Below are 19,396 nucleotides of genomic sequence, written 5' to 3'. Positions count from 1 at the left end.
TGAGGGGGATCACCCCTATTTATACAAATGGGAGAGAGACGATTGTTGCCAATGCCTTATTCTTTCCATTTTTTCATACAAATGGGGGATCCTCCACTGTTTCAATTTTTTCTCATAGGTTGCTAACGCCTTATTTTTCTCTCCTTCCGTGAGAGGTACTTCTTTGTCGTTCTCAATTTTTGTGAGAATTAATTTTGGTTCCAAATCAGAACCATCCACTATGCCCCACAACCCTTTTCCCCAAATGTGGTGCTTCATGATTGAAGCCCACATCACACAGTTAGTGTCGTTTGATTTCATGGGTATGATGGTGATCTTATCATTGTCATCTTTTACAAAGGTGAGAAAAAAAAAGAGAATAGATGAGAGAAGAAAAAAGAAAGAAAAAGAAAGATAAGAGAGGAGAAGAATGAGCACAATCACAAAATGTTGTAGTCAAGCTTCCTCCAAATGCTTTTCTTATTAAAAAAAAGTCTCGAGTCACGAATAAAAGAATAAATCACTCTTTGCAAAGTAGGCACGAAAAATGAGGTGGAAATCTTCAAGATCCAAAAGTCTTCAAGGCTCTAATACCATGTAATGAAATGGTGGTCTTCCACAAAAGCACAAAAAATCTTCAAGGAGTGTCTATTGGAGACACCTCATACACAACCCATAAAAGAGTAAAATTGAAAACACACACTAAAATAATAAATCTTTATTTCTTCACAAGAAATGCTTAAAAAGCATTGATACATTATTGAGGGGGATCACCCCTATTTATACAAACGGGAGAGAGATGAAGGAGAGCTCTCCTTAAGAGTCGTTGGACCTAGTCCAACGGCTCTAAATATAGCCGTTGGACTAGGTCCAACGACTATATTCTAGTCAAGTCCTAGTTGGGACTTGACTAGATTATAAAATCTAGTTCACAATGAACTAGATAATAAGACAAAAAATAAAAAGGAAATAAAATAAAATAAAAATATATATAATAAAAATATAATATAATATTATTATTATATATGTTACATTTTACATTTTAACAAGGTAAACACCCCCTATATATAGATATTGAATGGCCTTGGGGAGCTCCCAAGAGTCAATTGGGAGCAATCCCAACAACTCTGTGGTCTTTTTACCATAGAGCCCCTACATTAAATAAAAAGACAATATTATAAAATAACAAAATTAATAAAAGAAAAAGATAAATCTGTCCCTAGTAGGCAGACACTATTACAAGGGTAAAAAGACAAAAATGCCCTTGATGGGATTTGCCAATTACATAACAGTATATATAGCTATATTTTAACAATAGCAAGATAAATGAGCTTGTGATGTGGATTAGGATTATCAGTAAACATTTTATTACTTCTTGAAGATGAAGGAATATCTCAATCATGTTTTACAACAAAGACCCAAGCAACCTTTGTTAGTTCTTATTAAAAAATAAAAATAAAAAACAAATTTCTGTGGAAAACCCAAGACCAATCAAAATGATGAGCATGTGATCAATAGGATTAAAAATAGCAAGGCATCCAACTACGTTTTCACAAGACAGTTGCTTCCTTGTTGTCAAACTACAAATTAACAAGAGTGGAGAAATTTTACCTTAGGGAGGAAAGTACACTCGAATAAAATCAAAATAAGCCAAATAACTTGAAACACGAGTAAAGGACAAGACAGTTAATTATGAAAAAAAATTACTCAGGCTTTACATATTTTCTAGAACAAGGTTACCATCCAACTTGTCAAATTCATCATTCAACCCACAGGGAAGCAAGTTAAAAGTAAACTGTAGACGTTTTTTGAGATAGTAATACAAAAGCTAGAAGTTGGTGCATATAGACCTCTTTCCAGTTCATGGAGAAAGGTTCTCTATATGGAGCTCATAGGTGAAGCCAATGCTGAGGACAAGTAGTTTACGGTAATTCTTACCACAATTAATTTATATGTAGTTCCTTTAATATGGCTTAAGTACGAGACAAGCGATAGACTCCAAATTCTTGTCAAGATCGATTGTTCATACAGCCTTTTTTCCTATCACTGCTGAGAAAACTCAGGACTACGCTAGTTCGAAATATAAGACAGTTTATATGCTGAAAGCTCAAAAGAAACATCAATATAAGTTAGAATCCTGCTCATTTTTCCTGAGAAGGCAAGTTTAAGAAGCAATGGAAAAAAAAAAATCCCAGTTGAAACATTAAGGGCAGAACATACCTGAGTATTGTCAGCAGGATTTTTTAGAATAGCTTCAATAACTTGTAGCATTGGAGTGATGCCTGTCCCACCAGCAATCTAAGGCAATGAAACAGCTTTCTTCATCAGATATGAAATATATCCATGAGACATCTAAAACCTAGAGAAAGTCCAAGCAATATGTAAATGTCAAGTTTGATCAAATATATGTGTTCAAGAAAAATTCCAAAATTGTCAAGAAGATAATAATTGATACTCATGACAGTCAAATAATATAACTACCCAATCATGAATAGGCCTAGAAATGGAAATTTATCTTTAAAGCTTCTACGAAATTCATAAAAGAGAAAGGCCTCAAGGTCCACATACCTTAGGAAGATCAACTGAGAATAAACTAAGGTCATTGTCAGTGCCTAGCCAAACAAAACCTAAATGGAGAAGAATCTGTGTGATGATGGTCTTGCTTTGGATACTTGACTTTTACAAGTATGGCACCTAGTAGATGAATTGGAATTTGTGTATCTAGCAAGAAATGCATATGTTGCTGATTCTAAAAATGTCAAATATGCCTTCTTTAGCTCTCATTTTCCTTAAGTTTGGTTATGTATAGATAAACAACTTACCATGCCAATATGCCTTTTCATGTTAGGGCTGTAGCGGAGCTTTTCAATTGGCCTGAACATTAAAAAAGACAAGCCATAAAAACAAATATGGTATAATTTCCTAATCAAACATGAAAGATTGCATACTGTGTACCCCTTCACTTCTACAATGTCTCCTGGTTTCAAACTAGCTAAATGTTTGCTCATTTTTCCTTCTGGATAGACCTGCATCAGTTGTGGAAGACAACTCAGCCAGTGATTTAACAAAAAGTATTGGGAAACTGTTGCAAAAGTTTTATTGTTGTGTGGATGGCCCAGAAAAGTTATGCAAACTGCAAGAAATTAACCTAATCTAAAACACAAATTTGAAGTAGATGTTTGTCACATTGACAGTGATGATTCTCAATGATTTGTAGCCACACGGGGATGTTGCCACAACTGACACAAACAGAACATCACACCATGAAGATTATGGTGCATATTATCATGACCATAATCAATTATAATGCAACTCTTTTTTCCATTTTTTAGTTTGCTGTGAAATAAACTTTGAAACTAAGCTAGGGATGTAAATGGGCCAGATGAGGCTTGGACATAATCGGATTCAGAGCTGGTTTAGGTTCAGTTGGATATCCAGCCCAAACATAAACCAATGTGCTAAAAAATCATCAAAATAAGGTCCTTACCAGCATAACATACCTTCACCAGTAAATCAAAATATCCTTTAGCATCTGGATCCGAAATTGGAGTGTACCTGAGATATGGTATATAGGAGTCAAAAAAACAAAATTTTTATACATTCATGACAAGAAAATTTGTTCTTCCACTTGCAATTTATCATATCATATGCAGCTTTGGTAGAATTTGGTTCAAGAAGAAAGGGATATACCACTAAGACAGATGAAAACATAACTACAGATTCTTAATTGGAATACAATAATAAATTATGCAAACTGCATATGATTTAACACAAAATCAACAGTTGATAAAAAGAGTTTAGTCATAAGTCATAACGCTATGCAGGTAGGGTTATTATTATAATAGGTTCTATCTTGTGTTTTCATTAATTTTCATCACTTCCAGATCTTTCTTCTCTAGTTGCCACTTTTAGCTAATGCATAAATGGGAACACTGTGCCTCCCTTTCAGGTGCATCCAGATTGAGAAAACCTCCATGTCTGCTACTGGTACAAATATTATAGCATATTCAGTATATTTCTCGGTTGAATACTTACGGACGGATAACATATTTGACACCTCCTTCAGCATCATTACCAATCGGAGCCCTGTGTTCAGCATTTATCAGCTCTGCATAATGGTCATAAACAACCAAGGAAATGGAAATGTACAAAGCATAGATTGCCAGTCATTGAACATCTCTCTCTCTCTCTCTCTCTATATATATATATATATATATATATATATATATATATATATGAAATAAATGAAACTTCTGCCAAAGGACAAACCTTGTAAGAATACATGAAGCCACATCAAGCCCCAACTTGACATTAGGATCAAAACAAAACCTATCATTTTGCAAAGAATGCACATGATCAGGACGATAAATAGAGCTTGCATCCAGTGAAACAAATCAAGGAACTTAATTGCTAGTTGTTATTGATAAGTATTTGCACATTTATCATTTGTCTTCTTAATGTTCATAAACAGTTCATTTGCATAACACAGAGAGACTAACAATTTCCCCATTGAAATAACATAAGAGTACAACCATGAACCTAGCTTTTACAATATGCAAAACAGTTAAAGAATGAATAAAAAGATAGCCACCCACACACGTATACACACTCCCCATCAAACATCAGATTGGCCAAAGGAAAGCATTCAAAGTAGAAAGGGAAATGGAATACTAAAGGTAACAAATGCTCTAGTAATTGGAATTGCTGAAAATCACTAAATGATTTCAGGGACAGAATCAGCCGTAAGCTTGGAAATGTTGAGATGTGCAACTACTAGTCCAACCCCTGGGAGGATGACTGCTCCCTAAGATTAAAGTTTAATAGCTTTTATCTGCTGACCAGGAACAAAGAGATTCTGGTAGCTAAATGCTGCGTAGACGAGGGCATTTGGGACTTAACCTGTAGAAGAAGCCTTTCATCAAGGGGAATTGATGAATGGCTCCACCTCATCAATCTGCTAGCGAAAAGAATTGGAAAATGTGAAAGGCAGGATAATTTGGAGATGCATGAAGAAACACTTTTCGCTCAAATCCAGCAAATTCCACATTTCCAAGTAAATCTATTTGGGGTCCCCAACCAAATCCTACAGCAGTTACTTTGGCATGGCTCCCCTTGCCGGACAGCATACCAATGCAGTTTTCTAAAATCTCGAAGAATTCATTGTGGGCTCATTTGATGGTCCTGCCAGCGTCTAATTACCTTCTGAATTAAAGTTGGTTAGACTGGGAACTCCACCAATGGAACATAACAACAATACATCACATTCTCCTTGCCCCTTGGGCTAGGGAGAAAGGCAAAAGATGGGCTTCCTTATGGAACTGCTGGGTCTTTTTGGCCTGGTGGCAGATTAGAAACAATAGAATATTCAAAGGCAAATGCCAAGATCTACTTATGATACATGGAACAATTCAATCGCAGGTAAATCTTTATGAAAAGGAGAAATAGGCTGGAAAAGGCATCAGCTGGATTGGTTGCAGAAGATTGAGAATATCAGCTTTGTAAAAGATCTCATATTTATTTATTTTTCTTTTTATATTTGTTAAGATATGTATATATATACACACACATATACTTGTGGAGTCTTTTCCTGTAATAGGCGCCAGCTCATTAGGGGCTGACCTTTTTTATTCTTTTACTTTTTTACTTTTTATTTTTGTATTTTTATCATTCTTTCTAGAATGATGGGACAGCTCCATATAGTTGTTGGAGCTGCCCCAAACGGTCACAAATGTGACCGCTATTTGTGACCGTTGGGAGCAGCCCAACAGTCATATTGAGCTGCCCCCTTTAGCTCTCACTTGTATTATAAAAAGGCCTTTGTGGCCCTTGTATTATACACACTTTTGAGTGTGCTTCTATGCAATAACAAAGATTATTTGACCCTTGTGTAGGTGGTTTGACTATTCAATCAAGTATTCTACTTGATTTAAGTGTGTTCTTGCATGTTTATCGGATTGGATTCATTTCATTACATGGTATCAGAGATTTGGCACTCTTAAAATCTTATTTCGACAAGTTTCAAGAGAAAGGTCGTCATAGCTGTGAAAGGATCTCCAATAAGATACTAATATCAAGACCTTAATATTCTTGATAATAGACCCACCACGAATGCACAATAAGAACACTTTAGAACACTTGTGCACAAAGGCACAACTCACAAATGCACAAAGGCATAAAAACAATGGAATCGATTTATTGAGCACTTGGGCTTTAACTCAAAGCCATGAAAAATACAAAGGGGTGAAACCCCTATTTATAACAACACAAGAGGGGCCTTGGAGGGGCTCCACTCATAGACGTTGGAGCCCCTCCAACGGTCACAAATGTGACCGTTGGAGAGGGCCCAACGTCTATGTTAGTGGCCCCCCCAAGGTACCTTTTGGTACTTTACAAAAAGAAAATAAAAAAGAAAAGAAAAAGAAAACTAAAATAAATTACAATCACATCTATGTCACAGGGATTCGGCTAGCAGGGTGCCGCACCCGCGTCGACGCGACTCGACGCGGGTGCGGTCAACCCGATCCTGGGTGCGTTGACCGCACCCAGGATCATTTAGGTCCATTTTTTTTTTGGATTTTTTTTTTTTTTAAATTTGCCCTATGCTGCGATTTTTTTTTTAAAACATCTGTTGACAGCAGCTGGCTGACAGCAGCTGTCAGCTGCTCGATTTTTTTTTTAAAAAGCAGCTCTATCAGCTGGCTGACAGCAGCTCTGTCAGCTGGCTGTCAGCTGCTCGATTTTTTTTTTTAAAAAGCAGCTCTGACAGCTGCTCGATTTTTTTTAAAAGCAGTTGTCTGTCAGCTGCTGACAGACAGCTGCTTTTTTAAAAAAAAATCGAGCAGGTCAGCTGATCTTTTTTCGTAAGGGAGGGGAACCCCGACCCCCTATATATATATTGACATTTTTGCCCCTGCCGCACCCCCGCACCCGGGTTTTTTGGAAGTGCCGAATCCCCGCACCCGCACCCGCACCCATGTGACATAGAATCACATTCATAAAGTGAATGTGCGTAAAATAGAGGAAAAGACTAATCTACCCCTACGGCTAAACAAATAGAAATATATATTTTATATATATATAATAAGTAGATACATATACATATATATTAATATATGTATATGTATTACCTTATATATATAATATATATATTACATTGAATGATTAGGTATATAATTTAACACCCCCCCTCAAACTTAGGGCAGGATGACCGAGAGTTTGCTAAGAAGAAACTTGAAACGCGGAGCACACAAGGCTTTAGTGAAGAAATCCGCCAATTGATATTCGGACGTGACATATGGAAGGTCAATGATCCCTTTGAGGTACGCCTCCCGAACGTAGTGACAATCCATCTCTATGTGTTTGGTCCGCTCATGAAAAGTGTGATTTTTAGCAATATAAATCGCTTTTATTGTCACAGCAAAGCTTGGTAGGCCCTTCAATAGTGATCCCCATGTCTTCCAACAACTGATGAATCCAAACAATTTCCATGGTAGTAGTCGCCATGGCACGATATTCCGCTTCAGTTGATGATAGAGACACCTTTTGCTGCTTCTTGCATCTCCATGAGATTAATGAATCTCCTAAGAATACACAAAAACCAGTGGTGGAGTGACGGTTATTTGGGTCACCTCCCCAATCAGAGTCAGTATAAGCAATCAATCTTAACTCAGAAGAGGAAGACAGAAAAACTCTCTTATTACTAGTGTGCTTTAGGTATCTTACGACACGTAAGATAGCACTCATGTGAACAGAAGTTGGTGCATGCTGAAATTGACTTGCCGTATGCACCGCATGTGAGATATCTGGTCTGGTGATACTTAGGTACATCAACGATCCTACTAGTTGCCTGTAGGGAGTAGGATCGGGGAGAGGAACACCATCATCAATCTTCATTTTAGCTCCTACTATAGCAGGAGTATCACAAATTTTATCATCTGTAATACCTGACCTGTCAATAATCTCAGATGCAAGCTTAGTTTGAGACAAAAAATATCCTCTATGAGAGTATGCTACCTCAATACCCAAAAAATAAGTTAAGAAGCCTAAGTCAGACATTTCAAACTTATCATTTAAAATGGATTTTATTCTTTTAATCCCTTTAGAATCGCTCCCCGTTATAAGCATGTCATCCATATAAAGTAGCAGAATAACAATCCCTACATTAGATTTTCTAACAAATAAAGCAGTATCAGTAAAGTAGGATGAAAAACCATTTTCTAACATTACGGAGTTAAACCTATCATACCAAGCCTTGGGAGCTTGTTTTAAACTATAAAGTGCTTTCCGAAGACGAAACACTTTTCCTTTAGGAGACTCCATTCCAGGAGGAGCATCCATATATACTTCTTCGTTTAGATCTCCGTTTAAAAACGCATTCTTAACATCCATCTGATAGATGTTTCATTTATTGATAGAGGCAACGGTTATAAGACATCGGACGGTGACCATCCGAGCAACCGGGGCAAAAGTCTCCTCATAATCAATCCCATATTTTTGACCATATCCTTTTGCAACTAAGCGGGCCTTATATCTCTCAAGGGACCCATCACTCTTAGTTTTGACTTTAAACACCCATCTACACCCTATTGCTTTCTTGTCTTTAGGGAGGTCTTGAAACTCCCATGTCTTTGCTTTCTTTAGGGCTTCAAGTTCATTATTCATAGCGACTATCCATTCCGGACATTTTCGTGCTTCCTCGAAATCCCTAGGTTCTATGTAAGAGTGAATGGCGCTTAGACAAGCTCTATATTTTGATGAGAAGGACTCATATGAGATGAACCTAGAAGGGGGTCTTCTTGATCTTTCGGTCCTACGAAGATTTCCTTCACTCGAAGGGGTACTCACTATCATATCTTTCAAGGGCACTTCTAAAAGTATTCCTATCTCTATGAGAGTAGGTTATAGGGTCTCTATGTGGTTCTTCATTGATGTGTTGATGAAGTGTTGAGGAATCAGAGTGAGTTTCATTATTATTCAAGTCATTTTGATTTGTTTCATCATCACTAGTATCATCATCTTCAGTTAATAAATTAAACAGAAAGGAATAGTCTATATTCTCGTCATTAGTTTCAAGTTTTTCGAAACCACTAATATTTTCCAAGAAGCTTACATTTCTGGAAACATATAGTTTATCACTTTTAATATCATAACAGCGAAAGCCTTTATGAGTTTCAGAATAACCAAGAAAGGCACAAAGAATGGCCTTAGGAGAAAGTTTGTCATTTTTATCAGTAAGGACAAAACATTTACATCCAAAAACCCTTAACCTGCTATAATCAGGTTCCTTTTCGTATAATTTTTCAAATGGGGAAATCTTGTTCAAGTTTTTAGATGGAAGTCTATTTATGAGATAGACAGAAGTAAGGGCGGCCTCCACCCAAAGTTTTTTCAGAATATTTTGAGAAATGAGCAAAGTTCGTGTGGTTTCAATAATATGCCTATGTTTTCGTTCAGCCAACCCATTTTGTTGGGGGGTTTTAGGACAAGACTTTTGATGGAGAATTCCATAATTTTCAAGATAGCTTTTGAATTCATTGGAAAGGTATTCACCACCCGAATCGGTTCTAAGAATTTTTAAATTTCCATTGAATTGATTTAAAACCATCATATGAAATGTTTTAAAAGTTGAAAAAACTTCATGTTTATGTTTAAGAAAATATATCCAACTAAACCTAGTGAAGTCGTCCACAAAGATAACATAGTAAGAGAAACCTCCCTTAGATATCACCGGAGCCGGACCCCATACATCGGAGTGAACGATTTCAAAAGGTTTTGTTGTAAACATGGATCTTTGAGGAAAATGAAGACTTCTCATTTTTCCAAGAATACATTCATTACAAACAAAAATTTTATTACAAAGATGTTTAATAAAAGACAAATAAGAGATTTTAACAATATTGAGATGACCCAATCTCTTATGCCATACATGAATATCTTTGTTTTGAGCAACATTACAAAATTGATTCTTGGGAATTTTAAGAAAATCAACATAGTAGAGGTCTCCTCTCCTAGAGCCTTCCCCAATCAACTTCCCGGACTGGCGATCCTGTATCCAACATTTATCAAAAGAGAATTTTATATCGCAACCATAGTCCGAGAGTTGAGAAACGGAAAGTAGATTTAAGTTTAGTTTTGGTATAAGACGAATTTTTGAGATAAAGAAGTCTTGTTTTTCAAAATTGCCTATTCCTTTAATTTCAAGAGGCGTTCCATCCGCCGTTGAGACAAAAGATGGAAGACAATTTTTAGAATAATCAGAAAGAAAACAATGGCTTGGAGTCATATGAAACGAAGCACCGGAATCAAGTAGCCAAGATGTCTTACCGAGAGAGGAAGAGGATGACATAGCGGCTCCAGAAATGCCCCCTTTGAGAAGATGTTGAAGAGCATCCATAATTTGATGAAGCGAAAGAGGTTCATTTGATGTCGAAGGCCGTTCCTCCGATTGGGATGCTAAAGCCGCGGCAAGGAATTTCTTCCATTTGGGACAATTGGGTTTGATATGCCCCGGTTCTTTACAAAAATGGCAAGTTAATTTGCTATAATCTCTCTTGCCATATCGATCATTTTGCCCTTGATTTTTGAAATGAGGCGGTTTGTAGGTCTTCAAATTATTTCCGGGTCTTGACACAACATTAACCACTTCATAATCACTTTGAGAAGGTGTAGCAAGGATGCTTGGGTTATTCTTACTGATCCCCATACGTGTTTCCTCACCACTTAGCTTGGTGATGACATCTTCAATAGAGGGAGATGTGAAGGCGGATAGAAGAGAGGACCGAATTTGCTCAAATTCGGGTCTAAAACCATTTAAGAAGTTGAAAAATCGATCTTCCTCTAGTTGTTTGTGCCTTAATTCAATAGCTTCTCCGCTCCATTTTGGTTCGAGTATGGCAAGCTCGTCCCAAATAGATGATAATTCGGCAAAATATTCCCGAATGGATAAATCGTTTTGTTGAAGAGTCAAGGCTTTCTTTTGGAGATAGTATTTGTGAGACAAGTCCCTTGAAGTATACATTTTTTCAAGGTACAACCAAGCTTCGGAGGCCCTTTTAAATTTAATGATGTTGGCATTGATCTTGGTTTCAACAGATGAAAAAATCCAAGACAATATTTTGAAGTTCTTCATTTCCCACTCATCATGCTTTTTGGAATATTCTTCTAAGGCCTTTTGTCTATCTTCACCTTCAAGAATCTTAATCTCCCCTTTCTCTATAATAGAAAGTTTAGGTTCGGGTTCCGATATGGAACCTTGAACGTAGCCCCAAAGGCCTTTCCCTTTGATATGGGCTTCTATATTGCCGGCCCAAACATGGTAATTCGAACCACTAAGTTTAAACGCAAGGGAGAAGTGGGAGTCTTTTTCACCCATTAGAGAGAAGAAAAAATAGAAAATAATGCGTACCTTAACGGATTTTCAAACTTTTCTTGACAAAAGTTGCTTCTAAAATATTGCCCGAAGCAAATGATTTACTCCAAAACTTCACTAGCTTGAGGGCACGTTTTTCGAGGTACTTCACAAGTGGCGGGATGCACGATCCTCCTTTCAACGAGGCTCTGATACCATGTGAAAGTATCTCCAATAAGATACTAATATCAAGACCTTAATATTCTTGATAATAGACCCACCACGAATGCACAATAAGAACACTTTAGAACACTTGTGCACAAAGGCACAACTCACAAATAACTCACAAATGCACAAAGGCATAAAAACAATGGAATCGATTTATTGAGCACTTGGGCTTTGACTCAAAGCCATGAAAAATACAAAGGGGTGAAACCCCTATTTATAACAACACAAGAGGGGCCTTGGAGGGGCTCCACTCATAGACGTTGGAGCCCCTCCAACGGTCACAAATGTGACCGTTGGAGAGGGCCCAACGTCTATGTTAGTGGGCCCCCCAAGGTACCTTTTGGTACTTTACAAAAAGAAAATAAAAAATAAAAGAAAAAGAAAACTAAAATAAATTACAATCACATTCATAAAGTGAATGTGCGTAAAATAGAGGAAAAGACTAATCTACCCCTACGGCTAAACAAATAGAAATATATATTTTATATATATAATAAGTAGATACATATACATATATATTAATATATGTATATGTATTACCTTATATATATAAAATATATATATTACATTGAATGATTAGGTATATAATTTAACAATAGCATCAAAGGATCGTGAGCTCGGCAAGACAACAAATCGTGGATCGTTGCATCGGGAAGCGCATCATCTCCCACATCTTGTATTGTTGCTCTTTCTCTCTCTCTTCTTTCATCCTCATTATTGTAAAGAAATAGAGAATGAAAGGGAAGTTATCATCTCCATTCCCGTACGACTTAACGACACAAACTATGTGATGTGGGCATCCATGGTAAAACACAAAATATGGGAGAAGGGTCTATGGGGTTTGTTAGATGGTACCGAAAAGGAACCCAAACTCATTCTTACAAAAATTAAGAATGGGAAATAAGTTGCTCTCCAAGGAGAAGAAATGTCTAAGGCCGTTTTCGAGTATGAAAGGAAATGGAAAGAATGAAAGATGGGACATTCCAAGATTATTGGATGGCTCATAAATAGTGTGGATATCCACAAGTGTTCTAGTCTAGCGAAATTTGATTTCGCTAGTGATGCATAAAAATATCTTAAAGACATGTATAGTCTTAAATATATTGCTCATATATGTAATGTCCAAAACAAAGTGAGGAATATGACTCAAGGAGAAATGAGCATTAAAGAATACTACAATGCACTCTCTCTCTCCTTTGGGATGAATGGACTTTTCTTGAGCCAAAATAGCATTGTCCTCCAGATGTAGAACTCCATGAAAATAAAATTAAAGTGGAACATTTCTACCAATTTATTAATGGGCTTAAACCCGAATTTGAAGGAACCAAGTCGGCTCTTCTTCATAGAGGAGGCGTACCAACCATAGTTGAAACTCTTGAGGAGTTAACTATGAAAGAAAATAGATTGAAGAAACCATCTGTTTCAAAGGAAGAAGAATCCGTGCTTGCTATGTCAAAGCCCGATAATAACACTAGAAGCTATAAACCTCCTAATTTAGTAAAAAATGTGAATGGAAGAAATTTTCTATAACTATGAAAAAAGTGACAAAAGAGGAGATCATGAATACAAAAAGGGTGGCAAAATTATATGCTATCATTGTTATGAACCGGGACACATCAAGCCCTTTTGTCCTAAAAGAAAGAAAGATGATCATAGAGATGACAAAAGAATCACTTCGGTTGAAAGAAATGATGTAGATAACTCCAAAAGCTCCAACCAATGTTCAAAGCTCAAGCTTCTTCTTTTTCGGGAGCGGTCGTATCTACAAGTGGTGACCTTAGTAAGATTTCTTGGATCCTTGATTCCGGTGTGTCTTTTTATATGACTCAAAATGAATCCATATTATCTGAATGCCATACTAACTCAAATAATTCTTATGTTTCAAATGTTGATGGAATGACTTTAAAAATCAAAAGTTATGAAATTTTTAAAAAATGATCAAATTTTCACATGCCTAATATTAGAGTATTACCAAAATTAAATTTAAATCTCTTATCTGTTTCTCAAATTACGGATCATGAATGCAAAGTACAATTTTCATCTAATGATTTTTTAATACAGGATCTTCAATCCGAGAAGCCGATTGGATGAGGCCATAGAAGAGGAGATCTCTATGTAATGGACAATCTTGAGTTATCAAAACAAACTTTTTGTAATTTTATAGAAAAGAAAGATATAGAAAATTGGCACAAAAGACTAAGACATCCTAGCGTGTCCAAATTACACTTATTTCCATTTCTTACAAATTATAAAGAAAGAAATTTTACTTGTGAAGATTGCATCCTTGATAAAATGAAGTCGTTGCCCTTTGGAATAAGACATTTTATATCTAAAAATCCATTTGAGTTAGTGTATTCGGATGTATGGGGACCGGCTCCAATTGTATCCAAAGGAAGTGTATCCTATTATGTTGTATTCGTAGATGACTATAGTAGATACTCTTAGATATTTTTTCTTAAACAAAACTCAGAAAGTATTTGATTGTTTTAAAAAATTTCATTGCTATATAAAGAATTAATTTAAAACCAATATTTAAATCTTTAGAACTGATTCCAGGGGAGAATTTGTATCAAAAGATTTCGAAAATTATCTTGGTCTACTGAAATGAAGTGGATTGAATCCAATACACATACAAGAACACACTTTCAATCAAGTAGAACACTTGATTTGAATCAACAAAACCACCCACACAAGGGTCTTAACAAATTGTTATTGCATAAAAGGCACTCAAAAGAGTTGTAAAATATATATGGCCCATTGGGGCTATTTATAATACAATGGGGGAACAAGGGGCTGAACATGTGACTGTTGGGGCAGCTCCAACCATAGTGACAAATATCGTGAGATTTATGCAAATCTCGCGATAATATTGCGAGAAATTGCCTAAAAGTTTAAAATGGCAATTTCTCGCAAGATTTATGAAAAAACATAAATACTGCAATTTAAACACGATATTTATGTTTTAAACAGCTATTTATCACAAAAAAATGTGTATTTTTATTTTTAAATAATTTTTATTAATATTTTCTTATAAAAAATAATTTTCATATTTTTTAATTTATTTTTTTATTGCCAAGAATTTGTTGAAAAAATGCGAGATTTATAAAAAAAAATAATTTCTCGCAAGTTTTTGAAAAACGAGAAATTGTCGTTTAAAACGTGTCACTATGGCTCCAACAGTCATATGAGTTGCCCCTTTTGCATAAAAAAAAGAAAAGTAAAAAAAAAGAAAAAAAGTACAAAAGACAAAATATAAAATGTCAGCCCATTAGGGGTTGACGCCTATTTGGTGAAAAGACCGAAATACCCCTAATGGGTATTTCGGTTTACATAGCTATATATATATTAACTATATTTTAAACAATAAAAGATAAGATTCGAAACGAGGAAATACGTAAGAAGGTAGGCGTTGCACCCATTGAAAATAAGATGAAAGAGAATTGTTTACGGTGGTTTGGACATATTCGGCGAAGGCCTAATGATGCTCCAGTTAGAAGGATGGAGAAATGGGAAAATATATTAGTTAAAAGAGGTTGAGGTAGGCCTAGGAAGATATGGATGGAGATGATAGGAAAGGATATGAATGCTTTGAACCTCACCGAGGACATGGCATTGGATAGAAATGATTGAAGGAGAAGGATTCATGTGGAAGACCCAGAATGATTTTCTTTTTTGGTTCATATCACCGACCTCAATTGTTTTGGGATGAAGGCGCAGTTGTTGTTGTTGTTTAACACCCCCCCTCAAACTCACGGTGGAACAACTGAGAGTTTGCCAAGTAGAAAGTGAAATCTAGGTGACGAAAGAGCTTTGGTGAAGAAATCCGCTAGTTGATACTCTGATGGAACATAGGGCAATGTGATAGTCTTTCGCAAAAATTCTTCACGGACACAGTGACAATCCATTTCAATGTGTTTTGTTCTCTCATGGAACGTATGGTTGCTTGCAATATACACAACGCTCTTGTTATCACAACATAATTTGGATGGTTCTTTGACGTGGATTCTCAAGTCCTCCAGTAATTATCGGAGCCACACTAACTTTGACGAAAGGTTTTAAAACTCGCCGAGACAACTCGATGACTCGGCTCGGACCTCCAGTGAGTCAACCCGACAAGGTAAACTCGGTTTGCGAAGACTCGGCTGCGACTCGACCTGACTCGGCCGAGTCACAAGTCATATTGGACTCGGGCGAGTTCTGGGCACTTTCGGCTTGACAAAACTCGAGCGCTTGATCACTTGGACTCGCGAGACTCGAACCGAGTCACGAGTCACAAACAATCGGACGGTTCGTGATAATGGCATGTTTGAAAATTTATTGTTTTACCTTTTAACGAAAACCCTTTAGGGTCTTCACTGTTCAAGCCTCGACGGAAGAGAAGGAGAAGGTGTGGTGCGACTGCAGCTCCGGCCATCCGACGAGAACTCCGGCGTGAACAGCGACGTCGGCAAGGAGTTTTCGGCGTGAACAGTAACTCCGACGAAGGTACATCGTGCTTTTTTTTTGCGTTTTGTATTTCCATTTTTTCGACGGTGAACAGTAAGGCGTCGTCGCAGCTCCGACCATCTGGCGTGATCAGTAGCTCCGACACGTCTTCTCCAGCAAGAACAGTGGCGTCGACGAGATTTTTCGATGCCACGAGGTATGCTTTTTCATTTTTTCCCTTTTGTGTTTCTTTCCAGCGTCGCGAGATTTTCAAGCGAGATTTTTTGGCGTGAATAGCGACATCCTTGTGTGTTTCTGGCGTGAACAACGGCTCCAACAAAGGGTTTTTCGACGACTTGAGTTGTCTTCGGCAAGAAGAGAGGCAAGGCTGATTTAGATTTTGATGAAAGCATCATGTCCAAATGAAAAGGTAGGAACTTCCATGCATGTAGATACGAAGGCAAGGCTGAGTGCATTCCTAGTAAGCGAACCATAGTTTGGGTTTTAAACCGAGGGAGAACAATTTGTCAAAATAGGTCTTAATCGGCCAATTCAGATCAAATCGACCCTTAGCTGATTCGAAATAGGGGTAGATTCAACCCCCCTCCAAAATCGACAATTTTTTGTTCAAAATTGGTCGATTTAAACATTAAATTTTAAAGTAGAATCAGTTAAAAATAGATCAGATTTTGTTTTTTTGTTTTTTTCTGAAATTTAGAATACGAAATCTTTCAATTCTATTTTATTTGATTCTTTGGTTTTTTAAAGAAACTGAGTCACCTAGTAAACCGATTTTAACAACATTGTTTTTCCCTTCTATTCAAGGAAAAAGAAAAGTTATGCCTGACATGTTCATAAAACTCGAGCGATTGGTGGTATGTGCATAGGGTTAGTGGCCAAGGGACTCCCATCACCAAAAGTGGGAAGAAGTGACTTAAAACATATTATAATCCATTGATTCCCTACCTGTCTACTTTTCGACGACTTGAGTCATCTCCAACAAAGGGAATTTATTTTTTTAGTTCTTTCAATCATTACTTTGTGCATAATCTACTAACCGTACATTGTATCTATGTTTTTAACTTTTCAAATTTAACTTTTATATGTTTTTAACTTCAAATTTTAATTTTTAACAGTTATAGATTTATCAAATCATCAAAGAAATGTCACAAGAAGGATCTTCAAGGACTCCAACAACATTCACTAAAGGAAAGGACCCTGTGTGGGATTTTGGGTTACCTCTTGATAAGAAAAAAAAAGAGGGTACAATATACTTAGTGTACAAAAAAGATGATTGGTGTCATTAATAGACTTGAGTATCATCTTGATGGTATTAAAGGAGAGGTGGAACCATGCAACAAAGTCGAAGAATCTGCAAGAAAAAAAAATCGGAAGAATTTAGAGTCATTTAAGGAACACAAATTATATAAGAAAAATATTGCAAATGAGATTGGTTCCTTTGTTGAAGTAAATGATAATGATATGGACTTGTCCGATGAAAGTGATGAGTCTACTGAGAAAAGATATATAAAAGCAAAAAAATTGATGAATGATGCCCAACATCATAATCGTGATGCTTTTGTTCAAGTGAAGGCAGGGTCTCCATCAATAAAACAACTTAGAATAAAAGCATCTTTGGATAGAAAAGCTAGAGATAGGTTATGTTCAGCTATTGCGAGATTTTTTTATCATTCAGCCATTCCTTTCAACGCAGCCAATTCTCCTTACTTTACGAAGATGATTGAAGTTTGCTCCTTAGTAGGAATGGGATTGAAGCTGCCTTCTTCATCTGAGATTTCTGGAAGATTATTACAAGAAGAAATTTAAAAAATTGATGATTATTTCAAATAATACAAGGAGTCTTGGGCTGAAATGGGTTGTTCTATTATGTCAGATGGTTGGAAAGATGCAACATAAAGGACATTGATAAATTTTTTGGTTCATTGTCCAAGGGGCATTTACTTCTTGAAATCAGTTGATGCAACAAGTATCGTGAAGAATCGAGAAAATTTATTAAAATTATTTGATGAAGTGGTGGAAACAGTAGGTGCAGAGAATGTTGTTCAGGTATATCATTTTGTTCTTTTGTAATTTTCTATTGAACATTGATATTTATAATTTGTCTAGTATGTTAATAATTTTTTGAAATTGAAAAATGGCAGATAATCACAGATAATGCAGTCAACTATCAAGCAGCTGGAAAGATGTTGGAGGATAGGAGAAAAACCATATTTTGGACTCCTTGTGCAGCTCATTGCATAGATCTCATGCTTGAAGATTTGTCTAAGATAAAAAGTATAGTTGGATGTGTGGAAAAAGGATCACGAAGTTCATTTACAATCATACTTTTGTTTTGAACCTAATGAGGACTCAATTTTCCAATAAGAAATTCTAAGACCGGTTACTACAAGATTTATCACTAATTTTATCATGCTTCAATCTTTGCTAGAACATCAAAGTGGTCTTAGAAAAATGATGGTATCAGATGAATGAAACAATTCAAAATATTCATCATATACTAAGGGGAAAGACACGGAGGATATTATATTGAATAGTAATTTTTGGAGAGTCGTAGAATCAACTGTTAAAACTGTAGAACCTCTAGTCAAAGTTTTGAGAATGGTCGATGGAGAAGAAAATCCTACAATGGGTTATCTTTATGAAGCTATAGATAGAGCCAAAGAGGCTATAAAAGAAATTCATGACAATGAGGAGAAAAAGTACAAACCTTATTGAAAAATAATTGACAATCATTGGAAAAATCAACTTCATCACCCTCTTCATACAACATCATACTATCTCAATCCCAAATACCACTATAGTCCACAATTTTCTAAGGTATGTATTTGTTTATATCTTTTATTAATTATTTTAAATTTTGAATATGAATTCTTTTATCAATTATCATTTTAATGTATTTGACTATTTGCACTATTTCATGCAATTCACAAAGCACCCTGAAGTAAGACGTGGTTTAATTAAATGTATTAAGAAGTTGGAGCCAAATATTTCAGCTAGAATAAGAGCATGTAAGCAACTTGAGTTATTTGAAGACGCAAGTGCAGATTTTGATACTTCTATAATTGTTATGACTAGAGATGAATACAAGTCAGGTGATAGATCTTTAACACTATGTATTGTATTGTGCAAAAGGATATTTCTTTAATCAACTTTACATTTTTATTTGTTTTGGCTTTATGCAGTAATGTGGTGGAAAATGCATGAAATATGTGCCTCCGATCTCCAAAAAATTGCTATTCGTATACTTAGTCACACATGTTCTTCATTTGGATGTGAACGAAATTGGAGTACCTTTGACCAAATTCACATTAAGAGAAGGAATAGATTGGCTCAAAAGAAACTTAATGACTTAGTGTTTGTCCATTATAATTTACGTCTGAGAGAAAAGCAATTAAA

At 36.1% G+C, this 19,396-nt stretch overlaps 1 protein-coding gene across 1 annotated transcript in view; it reads right to left on the bottom strand.

The window, feature by feature from the left end:
* The window catches only part of LOC149815086 (FAD/NAD(P)-binding oxidoreductase), a 98,196-nt gene that overhangs the window by 20,732 nt on the left and 58,068 nt on the right, over positions 1-19,396 (bottom strand). The window contains exons 4-9 of the mRNA XM_089988937.1: positions 4,249-4,308; positions 4,015-4,065; positions 3,480-3,534; positions 2,935-3,005; positions 2,802-2,853; positions 2,200-2,277 (exon numbers count right to left, since the gene is read on the bottom strand). Coding sequence (XP_089845063.1) covers positions 2,200-2,277; positions 2,802-2,853; positions 2,935-3,005; positions 3,480-3,534; positions 4,015-4,065; positions 4,249-4,308 — 367 coding nt within the window. The remainder of the gene's footprint in view (positions 1-2,199; positions 2,278-2,801; positions 2,854-2,934; positions 3,006-3,479; positions 3,535-4,014; positions 4,066-4,248; positions 4,309-19,396) is intronic.

The sequence above is a fragment of the Nuphar pumila genome, chromosome 15 (assembly GCF_984573655.1).
Source record: "Nuphar pumila chromosome 15, dmNupPumi1.hap1.1, whole genome shotgun sequence".
In the NCBI taxonomy this organism is placed as follows: Eukaryota; Viridiplantae; Streptophyta; class Magnoliopsida; order Nymphaeales; family Nymphaeaceae; genus Nuphar; species Nuphar pumila.
This window is presented reverse-complemented; position numbering and strand designations above follow the sequence as displayed.